Here is a 17,296-nt window from a genome sequence, read left to right as displayed (position 1 = left end):
ATGCATTAATACACCTAACAGTTAATGTGAATCTTTGTTTACATCCAAATTGTTACTCTGGATACTGAAATAATAATTTATGGTATAATTATCAAACATGGGCAGCATAGCCTGTTGCAGTATGAATACGGCATAGGCATAAACTAATACTTTTGAGTGCTACAGATCATGAATGAAGTGCAAAACAGATAGAATCAAACATCATTCTAGTCCGTGCCCATTCACTGAGCCCATAAAGTAAAATCTGATCTGAATCATGTCATAAAGCATCATTCAGATCACTTCTGCATGGCCAGTGGTATCCAGTTTCGTATCTTACATCCAGCTAGCCCCTCTGCTGGGAACTTTATATAATTGGCGTCAGATCTGCAGGTGTGTCACTCACTCACTGCACTATACATGGTGGAAGCTGACAAACTCTCATGCTGGATTTACTGATTGATGCGGGGGTAATACAGCATCTCATCACCCTAGGTTGAGAACGTATGGATGAATTCAGCCTAGTTTATATTAGCTCCATTTTGGGGTGTAGGGTAACCAATACTGGAGGTGATGGGGTTTCTCTGGGATAGGGACAGGCACAGATATCCTATGGCACCAGTTATGTATATGGCAAAGCTGTGCGCTACATGACGATTTGAGATCCTGCACAGAAGTTCTGTGGTGTGCCATGAAACTGGGAGTGACTAATGCTGTTGGTCCAATACTAACAAGCTGCAATTGAAGTTCCCTCAGCATCCGTGGTCAAAGCTGGTTTTGGTGGCAGAGTGAGCATGATTCTGGGTCACCCAAAGACACAACTGTCACGCGTGTGCAGCAGAAAGCATGACCAGAAACCAACTTGTCTGCCAATCAAAAGTCTGTGTTCAAAAACAGGTGCCAGTTGTGAGGTGTTAGGATTGGGGTGGTGTGAAGAAGCTGAACAGTATCCTTGGTTGGTGTGCTCCCAAACTTTTGGATGGGCTGCATCTGGCAAAGGACATTGACTGGGACATGTTTGTAAACAGAGTAAATGCAGCATAAAGATAAGTTGGTGCAATTATCATTTTCATCTGGAACACTTTTGACTAAATCTGATTGCACTCTGTTTACTTTCAGTCAGTGATGCAATAATTAAGAAATCTAAATTCCATAATACCTGTATTTATCCACTTTAACATGTTTAATTTCTGTCAAAAATGGGATTGAAGTCTGCTGGAAGAGTAGTTGTTCAGTCCCAAAAAATTTTGTCATAGGTGTGGACGACATGTGTTTTGTAATTATGCAGCAAATTGACTTCAGTGAGATAAGTCTGTAGTTCATTGCATATGTCCTGCGATCGTTGTTTTCAATTTAAGGCTCACATATTTCATATTATGATTTTTTGCTTGCGTGTGATGTTCTTAAGTAGGAGCTGTGTTGCAATCTTCCATGGTGACTTAATTTTGGAAGACATTTAATACTTCATTGACTTACGTTATGTTGGATCAAAACTTTCTAAAGTTTGTTGACAATGTGGCAAGTAAGATCTGTCTTATCAATTCATTAAATGCTTCCCATGTAAGATGCTAACACTTTTTTTTTTTATTTTGTTAAATTTTTGCGTCTCCTCAAGGATTTGGTTCCGTTTGAGCTAGTTATGCTAGTCTCTCCGCCTTTGTACCAAATTTCTAATATTGAATGTTACTGCTGAATCATGGTGGTTTTCTCGTCTTTCACTGTTTTCCATGCTCCAAACTTGTCACCTGGCCTACAATATTTATATAGATCATCTACATTCTCCTCTTCAGACCTCTTTATTTGCTGTTGACAGCCTAAGTAGCTTGTAATCATTTTATTGTTACCTTTGTTATGCAGAAAATTCTTTCCACTTTTATTAGCTTCACATTGAACACTAGTGATTATGGATAGTATAATATCCTTGTGTTTACTGACTCCTGTATCTGCAGTCACTGAATTCAAAAGTTAAAGCATATTTCTCTCTTGAGTGATTTATCTAACCAGTTCTTCAAAATCATTTTTGGAAAATATGTTCAGTAGAATGTCACAAGATAGTTTACTCCCACCTCTTGTTCTAAGCAACCGGTGCATTTCAAAGTTCCTAATTGGCATATTGTAATCTCCTCCAATGTCATAGTGCGTGAGCGGAGATTCTGCATGCTCTCCCTTCTTTGACATTTGTCCACATTATTTTGCATTTTGCTTAAGATATCTGATTATTATTTTTGATCACCTTGTACTATTACTCCACTTAGATTATCTCATTTTTTGGTTGTTTGTATCTCATCTGACATAACTGAGTTTCCAAATAAATAAAGACACCCCTGCCATTGTTCAGCTTCTCTTCCCACCATATATTCCGTTTGGAATTAAAGTAAATTTTTTCCCCTTCGTTGCATGGTATGTGGGATGTGATAACTTAAAGATGGAAAGATTAGCACAAGATAGAAGAAGATAGGGGACCGTATCAAATGAGTTGAAAGATGGATGAGTTGAAAAAAATATTTATGGCTTCAACCAGCTTTGTGTTTATACTGTTATGTGTGTATTACTACTATGAATAAGCAAAATTGATTATGGGGCCTTGCACTGAACACTTTGAAGTTGACTAATATCAGGTTTATATTTTTGGTGTGCAAGGACATTTTGTCTCCAGTAAAATAAATACAAATTATTTGTTGTTGGCTCTGTAGTGTACTACATAAAACAACTTACACCTACTTTGTCATCAGTAGACAATAGACTACAAATAGTTATCAAAGAAACATCCTAAATTTCCCTCACCTCTCCTCACATTTCCCATTTGTCCTTTTTTTGACATTTCCAAACCACATTCTTCCCCCGCTAATTCCAACTCCCCAATCGTCAAACATGAAACTTCTGTTGTGTGACTGTATAGCATTAGCAGGGAAAAATTAGTTACACATTAAAAATATCATCACTGTACTACAGCAGTGACCAAGATGTTAAATTTATTACCTCAGAACCCAGTGTCCTGATTTTCTATCATTTTCAAATGTATTTTTGTTGCTCTGTCTCAGTTGTAATTATCTTTTGTAAATATATCCTTAGACATGTTTTTCTGCATAGCTGCAAAATCAAGTGTCATTTGAGAGTTTAAATGAAATTTCAGAGTGCATCAGATAAAGAAACTGAGTCCAGAGATGTGGATGAAGACTTCAAGATTGTAAGAGAAGCAATAGAAGAGGTATTTGATGAACCGAAGACCCCAACTACTGTTCTGTACACTATAAAAAATTGTGAGGAAATGTGAGTGTTACTTTCAGTTTGTACAAAAACTGGAGTATACATTACTTGAATATTTAGAAAAATGCTGCAACTGAGATATGTTAAGCCAATTGACAAGTATGGTCAAAAAACTCACTGAAGTTGTCTATATGGACTAGAAACTAAACTAGCTTCATACCAGTAATAATCAGTGCATTGTTTACTTACTGTTTTTACAGTTGTGTTATGAAGTGTGAAATGTCTCAGACTTTTAATTTGAATGAAATATAGAATTATACAAGTAGCTTGGCAATATCCACATATCAAAAATTATGTCAGAAATTTTATGCTAAAAAATCTACAGTCTTGTGCACAATTGCCCCCAGTTCTTTTTACTGTTAATATGCCTTTTGGAGAACTTGAGTCATGAAATAATAATACAGAACAATAATGGAAATTCCTGGATGGAGCAATACATGAAATAAGGGAAAGGCCTCCAGTCTCCTATAGCAGACCACTGCTTGGAACACAAAGCCACATACCAGGAAACAGCACTCACACTAGCTTTCAAGCTCTTGCTCTTTTTCTAACAAAAGTACGCGAACTAAAGAACTACCGCACAGACGCTGGAACGCACATTCCCTTATCCACTGGAGTGGATGTTTCTACATATACATCTACATGGATACTCTGCAAGTAACATTTAAGTGCCTGGCAGAAGGTTCATTGAACCACCTTCACAATTCTCTATTAGCCCAATCTCGTATAGCGCGCGGAAAGAGCGAACAGCTATATCTTTCTGTACTAGCTCTGATTTCCCTTATTTTATCATGGTGATCGTTTCTCCCTATGTAGGTCGATGTCAACAACAGTGTCAAAAGCCTTCTGGAAATCCAGAAATACGGAATTGATCTGAAACCCCTTGTCAATAGCACTCAACACTTCATGTGAGTAAAGATCTAGTTGTGTTTCACAAGAACGGTGTTTTCTAAACCCATGTTGACTGTGTGTCAATAGACTGTTTTCTTCAAGGTAATTCATAATGTTCGAACACAATATATGTTCCAGAATCCTGCTGCATATTGACGTTAATGATATGGGCCTGTAATTAAGTGGATCACTCCTACTACCTTTCTTGAATATTGGTGTGAGCTAATGCATCAGCATACTCTGAAAGGAACCTAATTGGTATACAGTCTGGACCAGAAGTCTTGCTTTCACTAAGCAATTTAAGTTGCTTCACTTTGAGTGTCTGTGTGGTTTTGTATGTGACTGTAATTTTTGCTAGAAAAAGAGCAAGAACTCAAAAGCTCACGTGAATGCTGTTTACGGCTAAGTCAGGGTGTATACGACCCAGAACAACTGGGAGATCCGGGAAAAACCCGGGAATTTTTTCATCCAGTAGAAAACCGGGAAAAGCCCAGGAATTTTTTAGAATTCTGGGAATTTTTCGTTGTTTTATTTTTCAGCAAAATTTTTGTAATTTTGAGTGGTAAGAACCGATACTCGAACAAAGGATATTACTGTATCCCGCTACTGCAGAATAATACTACAGCATTAAAACATGAACAAGAGAAAAAAAAAAGAAAAAAAAACTTAAATTGCAAAGGAAATGTGCCATATAAAATAACACAGTGCACGTACAAGCATCTGCCAACAGCAAAATGTGTCAAAGGCTTTAGGAAGACTGTGCAATGCTTCATTACAACAAATTACCTCTGATAAGTGTGACGCCACAACTATTTACATTAGATTCATTTAAGCAGTTGCAAGCAGGCTCATGCACACGCGCAGTTGGGTCACGTATGAGTAATACCTTCTCCCGCTTCTGGCTCCAGAAATGTGGCTGTTGGCTGTGTAAGCAGCAGCAGTAGCAACAAGCCACATGGGGTACCTGGAAAATTTTACTGGCATGCCCAGGCTGCCAGATTCACCCTTGTGCAGCAGGCCCGTATCTAGTGGGTGAGAGGGGCTGCAAACCGAGGTATCTGAACCTGGCTGCAGTTTCGGGGGGAGGGGACAAATATATATTCTTGAGGAAAAAAACCTTGTTTCACAAAGCACCTAGCATTCAGTGCACGTTAGTCTATAGATTATTCGCATGATTTTGAAACGCACCCCTACTGGTTTTTGGACATTTTTGATCACATTCTAAGTTGATTTATGAATGCATGCAAAGTGTACGTGATGTTTCTACCAGGGGAATCCTCGTCGCATCTAGAAACGAACTTTCCTGCCGACAGAACAGGACGGGGCTATACAATCTGAGCGGAATAAAGCCGAACTGATGAATGCCAACTGCTGCTTGTTTATGTGGTTGATTCAGTTTGCAAATGCTTATCATTGTTTTAATTAGTAGCGAAATCAATAGATTCAGACTACCAGAGTGGAAATAAATGACTAAAAGGAATAACAGGTAAGAAAGACCATGTATTATCTTCTCAGTGTATCCAAGAAAGTGAAATTCTGACAGGAAATTTTTGGCCAGATCGCTACACTAGACATGGCCAGTCGTAGTCCCCAGCTAGCAGCCGCTTAAGTTCCATTCTGGCAGTAGCACGGAAAACGCATTGTACGAACACGTAATAACACCTAATCTGAGAATAATTGCTGAATAACTAAACCAGTGATTGTGGCAGGGTAGTAAAGTTAACCGGAGAATGAGTTTTGACAGTGGTAGGAATAGTTACAGAATTAGTGATGACAAGATTGTTTGTTAGAACGAGGAAGGAGAAGAAACGGGGACATCACACAAATTATGGAAAAATATGATGATTCCAAATTTATACAAAAATTTCGTTCTACAACTTTTCAGTCTCATGCCTGAGAAACTGGAGCGTATGAGTGAAATATGAAACTATTTCCTAACATAAAGCTTTTTGGTTGTAGTAGGCCAAATAGGTATTTCGTATTGGTACTTCGTGAATTATATTGACGTACTATAAAAATGATCATTATTGCCAAAACAGTCTTGCTTATTTGGTGTGTGTTACAATTACTTCAATATTGGAAAGGCCTATTTTGTTTTATCAAAGTAATCAGATCCAGAAACCACACCAGTCTTTGATACTATTTGTGTTAACAACTTTTTCTGTATTAGATGATGACATTTTGATTTTTCATGTAGCAAAATGTTTGACGAACTTTGATGAGGTAATAATTCTTTCACAGAAAGGAGAGCACGCCATGTAAAGATGCAGCAATATTAGAGAGAAAAATCGCAAGGAGCTAAGGATTGAAGAAATGTGTACTGTCTTGCCTGTCTCTTGTCTTCACTGGTTTTAGGTATCCTATATTTAATTTTATGTCGCACAGAAGAGCAAGTTATTACTGGCCGACTGGGAGCAGGAGAGGCACTACAGGACATTTTAATTGCTGCTGTCCTGAAATAGTTTGATGTCATCCATTGCAAAATATACACGTTTGAGTTTTACAGAGCGAAATATAGTGACGTGCGGTATAGGAATGTTGTTTGTAGAGGTGTGGCACTGCACTTTGGCACACTAAAGACCAAATAACATGTCTTACATTTCCTCGAAGATATCTGTTTTCTATACCAGACTCTTCAGAAAGATGTGCGCTATAAAATGAACTTATTTTTGAAAAGTGTTTTTCTTTTCCCTTCTGGTGCACTGAGCAGTGTGAGTTATAGTGGGGGGGGGGGGGGGGGGGGGGGGGTAGTCTCTATGTGACCTGTGTTTACATTTAGTGATTTTTTTCTGTTTCCTCTTCGTTTACTGCTCTCATGTCAAATGAAAACAAGATGGATTTCTGTGCCTGGGAGCTATCAAGTGAATTAGAATACATTCACATAATTAAAGAAGGCTAAAATATGTTACTAGTTTCAGATTTTATTTTATTTCCACCTTTCTGACACTCGAGCATTAATCACCTTGCAGAATAATTAAGTTATTTTTGTCAGTTTGCTAAAGAAATTTGCCTTTAATAAGCTTTCCTGCTCAGGCAGTAAATTTATTTGAAACAAAGTGTTTAATTCCGCACTATTGGCTAGTTTCAACTGTTCGCTGCATTTCAAGTGCAGGTTTTCGTCTTCTAGCACATATGACATTATGCCATGATAAAGAACCAAACAGGAGATAATACAGTACTGGTACTCCAAGAAAATTTGCGTCCTGAAAACCATACCGAAAAGCTTAACGTCAGTTCAAGGCCTACGTCATTGAGAATCTGGACATACGAATGTGCGCTTTAAGGCAAACTATGCATTTTAGTATGGTTCATGAAGTTCTGACACTCTTGAAGTATCCTCTGATGTCTTGTTTCTTTTATGACATAATGTAAGAAGGATCTTTTAATGTCTCACATGTACGAACTTCCTACGTCACCATAGCTGCGCAAGCGCAGTGACGCCTCTTATCTGGTGCTCTCTGGCAACTGCTGAAATTAATCTATCTCTAACAGATCCTGCGAAAATATTGCGAATTGTGGTTTGAAAAGTGTTATTTTCAAAGCAAATTTCCTTTTACGCAAGATGAACTATGTGAGAGAATGTACGATGAATTTCTTAAATCGCAGAGCATTTACTCTCATTTGAAAATCAACTCTTTGATGACAAGCCATTTAGAAGAATTTTGAGCCCAGAAGACCAGAGATTTATGTCACTATTAAAAATTTTATAGGCGTATTCGTGTGATGTATCTTAAAGTGTAACATGCGCTAAACAGACCAACATTATTTGTGGAAGCTTAGCTTCTCTTGTATCTTATTAATCTTCAAGACAAATATTATATGTGAAAGCTTTGCTTTTTTTGAAGCAACACTATGTATAGTAACTTAAACCATTAACTTTTCCTGTTGGTGGAATTCGAATTTATACTTTTGTTATACGAAAATATGCAGCGTACATGTTGCTGCATATCAAATACCTTTCCAAAACGTGTTTCCCCCCCCCTGAGTTTCGTTTTCTAAAGTGCTGAGAAATTCTACACTGCTGTATAAAACCATAACCATTCAAAGGATTGATAAGTTTTACAGTTCCGATGGAAAGTATACTGTCACTTAAAACGGAAAAAGTGTATTTCCACCCGGGAGAAAATGTATTTTTAACCAGGAGATCCAGGAATTTTTTTTCCTTGTCTGTGTATTCACCGTGTAAGTGTGTCTGTGCTCCACGCCAGTCTGCTACAGGTGAGTGGCTGCCTTTCCCTTATTCAATGATCATGTAGTATAGATAAGCTTATTTAACCCTTTCACTGCGCATTTACTCTCAGTGGCTCCCACCTTGTGTGCGCTATTTTCACCCGGTGCGTATATATATGGCTGTAGCAGTCTACTGTTATTATTTAGATAAAAATGAGATGCAAAATCCAGTATTGCTGGTGTAAATCATTTCCTTTTTTTAAATCTTTGTTCAGAAAGTCTTATTTTGTTCAAAAAAGGTACTTTATTAGGAGAAAAAAATACAAAACATATTACATTAGTAATACTTCAAAATGTGATACCTCGAAACAAAAATTCAAACATAAAGGCACATTACATTTTACACAAATGTATCTTGTGTCACTTTGTTTATCATGTTTTGCACATACATTACACCTTCTCTGGGCGGCCTTCTTCTTTGAAGTTCGTGGGATTGGCAAGATAAAGTGGCACTCGGTTAGGCGTAAGGGATTGTCACCACCAGCCGATCTTATTCCACGACGTCCCTCTGTTTGCGGTTGGTGGTGAATCTCTAGGATCTCCTTGATAAGTTTCTGTTGAAAACGAGATACTGAAATATTTCATCCCCTTTGAGTTTTATATAATGCATGCGCATTGAGCAGAGACAGATCCACCAAATGAAAAAATACTTTTTTATACCATTTTACAGTTTTTCGTTCACATTCTACTGAACTTAGCATCATGTTGCTCCTGTCGACGGCCCCCATATTTTCAGTGTAGCCTACGATGCAAGCTGGTTTTGTTTTTGGTTCATTCGTGGTTCTGTCAATTTTTGTCAGTCGCTGTACTTTTGCTTGTATGAAGAGTTGAAAGCATCCTCACTTCCCGCTTGTCCTGCCACTTCAGAGCAAGAAGTTTATCTGTTGACATAAACTAGATCTCGTCTATGATAAAGCAGGCATGCCTTTGCGGTTTGTTCTCACAGTTCCACAGGCATTAGTCACTCTGTCATGCAAATAAGAAAATAACGTTGGGCTAGTGTACCAATTGTCAACATATAATGTGTGACCTTTACCAAGGTAACTTTCAAGTAAAATGAGAACAAAGCTTCCAGGTATTCCAATATTTACACCAAAGTCAGTTTCTTTTTTTACATCTGTTGCTGCACCCACATAAATAATAAAGTCAAGAATGTAACCAGTTTCACAATCACATAACACAAAAAATTTTACACCAAATCTGTGGCATTTGGAAGGAATGTACTGCCTGAAGAAGACACGACCTTCGAAGAGAACTAAACTTTCGTCAATACACAAATTTTTAAAAGGATAGAAAGCACCTGGAAATACTTTTCTTAAGTGATCCACAATTCGACGTAATTTCCAGATTTTGTCATCTCCAGGATCCTTACTGTTATCAGCAAAATGTAACATTCTAAGTAACATAAGATATCTATGTCTCGGCATGATTTGCGCAAACATTGGAGTATACATTAACTGATCATTGGTCCAATAACTGTTTATTTCATTTTTTCTCACTTGAGCCATCAGAAAATTTACAACAAGGAAACAGTAAAGTTTCTCATTGTTTATGTTTTTCCAATGCCGCAGTCTTGATTTTTCACTGGCATCATTGCAAAGGTGTTAATAATATAAATTACATTGCTCAGTTATGTAGCTCACAATTTCTTGGCTAAAAAAAACTTGGAAGCAGTCGTATACAGTACATAAATCATTTAAAGTGACGATTTCTACACTTTAGGGTCCAAATCAGAGTCTTTCCATCTAAAATCAACTGTTTTTGTCTCTTAGGAGATTTTTCAGGTATACACTCAGGCTCTTCTTCGGAATCGGAGAAAGAATCGACGATAACATCAAAATCGGGATCTGCATTTACTGGTTCAACGTTTGTTAGTTCACAAATATTTTTTATATTTGTGGTGACAGATTTATCTGCCAGCTCATCGTCGTCATTATCTGTCCACCCATAATCAGCTGGATTGGGCATCATGATGTCCTCGTCGTCACTTGGTTTAGAGTACTCAGCAGTTCATCATCTGTAAATGGACGGTAACGTCGCATCCTTTTATTCGGTAACGTGGAAACGGCCGCACACAAACTAGGTAATATAGCGATACGAATGAACTCAGCAGAAAGAGAATTCAGCATTCAGTAGTCATTCAGGTATTTCCTAGTACTCCAACTATTAAACTGAATACTTGCGCAACAGTTACCTCCAACTCGCTGGCCTGATTGTCGGCGTTAGATGTAACTATATGACTGTAGCAGGGAACCGCTGTAAGTATTTTTTATAGCAAATAGTATATATACGTCTGGAGCACTGAAACATTTAGCGTATATTTACATCTGGAGCAGTGAAAGGGTTAATAAATTTTGAGATGGATCCACGTTACACACACACACACACACACACACACACACACACACACACACACACACACACGTTATCTCCCTGCCTTCAGAACTGTGCAGCCTCTTGCCTCTTCCACGTTAGTTGTGCATGGATATCTCAGTTGGTGTAAGCAAATCGTGTGAAAGCAAGGTTTTAGCTTCAAATCTTGCCCTACCACTTAGTTTCAAAATAGCATATTCTCTGCAGCAGATGCACCTTATGCTGCCCTCACACAGAATGTTTCTCAACGTGAAGCATGGCAAACGTGTTTTCCAATGCGGTCGGTGTGAGCTCAGAAATGAGCTAGTAAATCCCATGAAACTTGCTCTTCGGTGGGATTAGCAACAGTTGTAGTCTCTGGCGACAGATGTTAGCTGTATCTTTCAGTATAAAATGTGTTACGCATACTTACGAATTTGCTTTGGCAGTCCTTTTGAGTCATTAACTCCAACCTAACACATTTTGCTTCCTTAAATATTTGGGAAGGTGCATCAACATAGCAATATTTATCATGGTAGTTGTTATAAAAACACTAATCCTTTTTCACACTCGTTTGCTCTGACGCCTGTATGCTGGCCGTGTTGTTTTGTCTATAGTGTATATTGTGCAGAATTGCCTGGGAATTGGCCAGTGATGTAAACAGCCATGGTCGAGGGTCAGTGTTTCCTGACATGTTCACAAAGTTGAACAAACTTACACTTGAACAGGGAGTCTTGTTTGTACATAACATTGAATGTAATAAATTTATAAGAAAGATTCAGAATCTTTCAGAAAACATAAAAATAAATAAATAAATATTTGCAGAAAACAAGATGTGAACTGGCAATCTTTCACTGTACTACAGTTTGCAGATGTGATTTGAGTCTGTATCTGTGATATTACAATGTGCTAAAGGATTCACTCACCATTATGTCATTGTCTGACATTTAATTGCAACATGTCGTTCCAGAAAGACGTGTTTTTTGATAAATCTTCAATGTGGGGGAGACTTGAAACAGCATATTTTCAAAGCACCTAACCTATATTATGAAATGGTTTTAACCACTGACATGTTATGCTCCACTATTTTATTATAAAAACTGCACCAAAACCATGCATTTTTGAGAGGTCCTCAAAGAGCTCTTGCTTTGAAACAGTGTATATTCATAGCACATAAGTTGTTGTATAAAAACCACCAAATAGGGGCTTCACTTGCAAATCATGATATTTAGTGTGTGTCTTCGAAGTTCCCTTGTTCTGCAGAAAATGATCTTGGATATCATCACTCACACTCCTCTACATTGTGCAAAGAACTGAATTGTCTGATTCTGTCTTTCATGCTTGGGAGTACTCTGTGATGTGAAATTTCATGTTGTGACATTTCAAAACTTGTCCAGCTACATGTCACTTCCATGGTCCATGGGAGGAAAGATTTAGAAACACTCCCAAGGCACATTTAAGCTACAGTTCACTATCTTTTCTCCCAGGTATGTTAGTCTAGCAGGAGATAAAAGAGAATTCCTGAAAAATTTGAAGGTAAGAGGAAAATACTGGCAAATGCCTAAGAGCTGGCTGTGAGTCATGCCTGAAGAACTACTTGCTAAGAACAAATTCGACAAAAGTCAAGTACCTGTGTTTGAATTCTCGCTCTACACAATTTAAATCTATCGAATTTTCACTACAGAGTGAAGATCCATTGTTGTCTAAAAACTTTCTTTGACTACCTGTTTATGTTGACAGCTAATCACCTTTCTAGAGTTTATAGAGGTCCACAAGCCCTCTAACCAGTTCATCAAAAGTGAGCATTTTGGTAAGATTTCAGTGAACTTAGGATGTCCCAAAATACTTCCTGTGCATTTTAAATGTGTTATATTGAAATGTAATCTGTCAGTCCAGGCAAACATTCAACCAACATATCAAATACTCTGTAAAACAAGAATTTTTTGTGGTGACATTGTCATTTAGTTTCCAAACAAAGGAATTGATGAAAGTGCCTAAAGAAAAACCACAGGGAATGCGGGTAGAACACACACTTTATTTGAATGGGGGAACGGTGTCATAGTACTCATGTTTCCATGAGAAGTGAACTCAGGGAATTCTAGTTGTTCTGCTCTGCTCTTGAATGCTGAGCCTAATAGTCAGTATGCAAATGATCCATGTTGTTAGTTGCTGCCTGTGTTTCCCATATTATTCAGTGACTGGGAGCAGATGAGAAGCATATGGTTAGATTAGGGTGTAAAACTTTCTTACACTGCGGGCAGCAAACCCTTCACTGTGGCTATGTTAAGGGCTGCAAAAAAAGAAAAGGGGATAAAACATTTGTTGACATCATTTGTGTCACAATTATTTATTTTATTTAATAAAAAATACAATTAAAGGATATTTTTACAAAAACATTCTTTGCACAAATTAATTTAAAACACGACACATGAATTGCTTTGATGTTAGTTTCAATCTTTTATCATAGACAAGTGCAAAATTGACTCTAAATTGTCATTCACCAGATGGTTCTTATTTTTACAGGCTAGCATGTTTTAATGCAGTATCTACCATAACTCCTAATTGTTTCTGTCAACACAAGGATAGAAAAGCAACAGGATTGCTTCATCAAATTTACCATATTTACCTGAGCATAAGACGACCCTGAATATAAGATGACAGCCCTTTTTTTAAGAGGCTCCATGGGAAAATTTTATTTTTAACACAATGTGATTGATTGTCTACATTTTTATAATAGAAAGAGAAGTAAAATGAACATAAGGACATAGTTCAGCAAAATTTTTGATCAGTGTCACTATCATTGTTGTCACCGCCAACCCGTTCACTAGGATCAATATCTTCATTTGTAAACTTACTGGTATTTCTTCCATCCTGACACTCCTCCCAAAGTATTTCATCTTCTGGACCATCCATAGCATTGGATACACAGCATTTTTTTGAATCCTTTCATAACAGATTCATTTGAGATTCTGCCCCAGGCTGGGCATGGATACTGATCGTTTTATCAACTTCCTGCCTGGAGTGTGTGTGTGGTCTCCTTGAAGAAGCCACTTGTAAAGCTTTCACAGGTGAACCTTAAAAAGATCTATTCACAGCAACATCTATTACCCGAAGTTGTGAGGTCATACCACCAGGAATTATTACAACCACTGTATTGTACTTCAATAGGAGATCTTTAACTGCATGTGTGAGGTGGCCCCTGAACGAAACCAGCACCAACGATTTCCTTCTCTTAAGCAAAGAGCCTGGTATTCTATTCCAAACAACCTTCAACCAACCTTGCATCAAGAGTTTCCTTCCATCTTCTAGTGTACCCAGCATTACTGCTATTCTAGCCTTTTCATTGTCAGATGTCTTTACAGGAATACTTTAACATTTGATGGCATATCAAAATAAACGGGCAGTTGATCAGTATTGCCCATGTGACTCAGAAAATAATTGTACAATTTCCTATGGTTGATTACATGATGCTGATACGCAACTCATTTTCTGTTGTACGCTGTGGGAAGTTGCTGAGTTTGTATAGTCCTGTGTGTTAGTGTAAGCCTCACCCTCTTCATCATCCTCACGCACCAATCAGTATTTGGAAAATTTGTCTTCATCTCCAACTTTCATTTTGGTATTTTTTCAGCAACTGAGAAGGCTTCATTACATTTCTTTTGTATGTATTGAACAACCTGCCGCTCCAAATTGAAAAATCTTCCCTGTTTTGGTCTCCTGAAAGTTTGACATGTAGAACTGATGTTCTTTAATTTATTCTTTATCTGACATCACCTACATACATCCACTTCTGTGACACCAAACTTTCTACCTGCTGCACAGTTGCTTGTGGCCTCTGCTTTATGGATCACCATTACCTCTCTGCTATATGGATCACCATTAACTTAAAACTGATGTTGTATTGTCTATGCGAACCAGATGGGAACTGTGAACTAGTAGATCACATTTCTCCACTGAGTCATGGCTGTAATTTGCATCCGTTTTTGATTGCTACAATTTGCAGTCTTTACATCACTGACTACAGAAGCATACTGAGTGACAACAATATGGTGTCCTCGGAGCTCCCTATAGGGGAATCGGCAGAAATCGTATAACTTTGGATTTACACTGTAGCCAACCTGGAAAATCAAGTGCTGTATAGCAGTGGCAGCTTAAGGGTCCACAAAGGAGTGATTTTTTTGTTTTTATTTAATTTCATGTTTCGTAGATCCTGGTAGTGAGTGAATCGCAAGGATATGGAACGTGTCAGATTCTACATAGTTCAAATATAACTTGACTAAATGCAATAAAAGATACAATGTAAATAAAAATCAGTTGAACAACAGCACAATCAATTAACAGAAAATTGTGTTTCACATGTTAAGGATGAGTAATATATTTATGATATGGAATGTGTCAGATTGTGCACAATTGAAATATATCTTACATAAATAAAAGATGCAACATAAATAAGATTTCAGCTAAACAGCAGCACATTCAGTTAACAGAACATTTTTGTTTCACGTGTTAAGGATGTGTAATATATACAGGAGTCAAGATAAACTAAATATTCCAAAGGAAATACAGGAATACCAATAAATAATTGTCATATGCCTATGATAGTACTCAAAATAAAATTAATTATACTAAGTTCACAACACTTACAAATTTAGTGTTTACATACATTTTCTTTCACATATTCATCAGTTGTACAAAAAAATTTCTCTATCAGGTACTCCTTGAGAGTTTGTTTGAATGCTGGCAATCTTTTGTGAAGGCATTTGATGTGTGGTGGGAGAGCAGTAAACAGCTTAATGCTGGAGTAATAAACTCCTTTTTGAACCATAGTGAGGCTTTTCAGTTCAATGTGCAGACTGTTATTGGTTCTTGTGTTATAGTCATTAAATTGGCTGTTATCTTTGTAGAAGAAGGGTTTTTACAGACCAGACAAAGGTCAACAAGGAAAAGATATATTGTGAGGAGGTGGTAAGGATCCCCATCTTTCGAAACAAGTGCCTGCAAGAGTGCCTGTGATGGTCACCGCTCATTATTCTAATGGCTTTTTTTTTTGTGCAGTGAAAATTTTCTTTGCTATAGATTGGTTCCCCCAAAATATAATAGCATATGACATTAATGAATAAAATAGCTGAAGTACGAACCCTTAATGGTGTCTACTTCAGCCACTGAAGCAATAACCCGCAGTGCAAATATTGCTGAGCTAAGTGTTTTATAGAGATGAAGAATGTGTGCCGTCTATAAAAGCACCCAGGAATTTTGTTACCTCAGCTTTTTGTATTTCTTGATCTCTGCACTGAGTGTTAATTTCCTCCAGATTTCTTTGTGGAGTACAGAATCTCATATAAAGGGTTTCATCTGTATTGAGTGAGAGACCATTTGAAGAAAACCAGTTTATAATATCATTGAAAACTTTATTCGTAGTTTGTTCAAGATTGTTGTCTGTAAAATCATCAGTTAGAATTGTAGTGTCATCTGCAAAAAGAGTAAATTTACTGTTTGTATCAGAACAAAGTGGGAGATCATTAATAAAGATGAGAAATAGCAGTGGATCCAAAACAGAGCCTTGTGGCACACAACAACTTACTGAGTCCCACTCAGATGAGGTAGTTTCTCTGGATGAGCCATTCAGCATTACAGTCTGCTTTCAGTCCTTTAGGTATGATTGGAGCCACAAACCAACAGTACAACCTGAGTCATAATATTCTGCCTTTTTCAAAAGAATTAGATGGTTTACACAATCAAAGGCTTTTGAGAGGTCACAAAAAATATCTACTGGAGACATTTTTTTATTCATGGCTACCAGAACTTGATTGGTGAAACAGAATACTGCTCGTTCTGTAGAAAGACCAGCATAAAATCTAAACTGGCTCTTGTTTAGGATATTGCGGAAGCTAACATGATTGACAGTCAACCTGTGCATGAGTTTTTCAAGAATTTTTCAAAAGATGGTTAAGAGGTAGATTGTTTGTAACATTGTTTTTCTCATCCCTTTTAAAGATTGGGGACTATTCCTTCTTGTAGAGATGTATTGAATGTGTTGCATAAGACTTATTTATAGCATATATCACTGTTTTACAGGAAATATTGTCCACACCAACAGACTTTTTATTTTTTAATGAGTTACTAATTCTTTCAATCTCCTTTACTGTAACTTGATGACTTTTAACTTTTCTGACTCTTCTTGTAATTAGGAAATTTGATGTAATTGCCTGACTTTATTTGGGTTTGAAACAAATTTAATTTACACTAATAGGGTGTAATATGGCCATAAAGCTGAGTAATTAATTGATTTTTGCCTGGAAGTCATCTGTATCCAAATGATTAGAGTTCAGTCAAATATGCTAAGTCACATAACCAATACATATTTGTAATCCAGAGATGTATCTGTTCTTTTCAGCCATGAAAATGGAGTATTTGTTATCAGTTACTGCAAGAAAACTTTTAAACTGTTGTGATTGAAAGCTTGAGATTTTATGAAATTATTATTGACACTACAACTTTTATGTCATGTTCAAAACCTATTTTCTTTGGGCACAAAGTCTTCTGGTGGGTTGTACAATGTAATTGTATCAAATCATGA

At 37.2% G+C, this 17,296-nt stretch overlaps 1 protein-coding gene across 1 annotated transcript in view; it reads left to right on the top strand.

Annotated features, from left to right (window-relative positions):
* The window catches only part of LOC126457852 (TAF5-like RNA polymerase II p300/CBP-associated factor-associated factor 65 kDa subunit 5L), a 154,145-nt gene that overhangs the window by 95,210 nt on the left and 41,639 nt on the right, over nucleotides 1–17,296 (top strand). Inside the window, exon 6 of the mRNA XM_050094492.1 lies at nucleotides 3,113–3,249. Coding sequence (XP_049950449.1) covers nucleotides 3,113–3,249 — 137 coding nt within the window. The remainder of the gene's footprint in view (nucleotides 1–3,112; nucleotides 3,250–17,296) is intronic.

This window comes from Schistocerca serialis, chromosome 2, assembly GCF_023864345.2.
Source record: "Schistocerca serialis cubense isolate TAMUIC-IGC-003099 chromosome 2, iqSchSeri2.2, whole genome shotgun sequence".
NCBI lineage: Eukaryota > Metazoa > Arthropoda > Insecta > Orthoptera > Acrididae > Schistocerca > Schistocerca serialis.
Note: the sequence above shows the minus strand (reverse complement) of the source record. Positions and strands in the feature narration are given on the sequence as shown.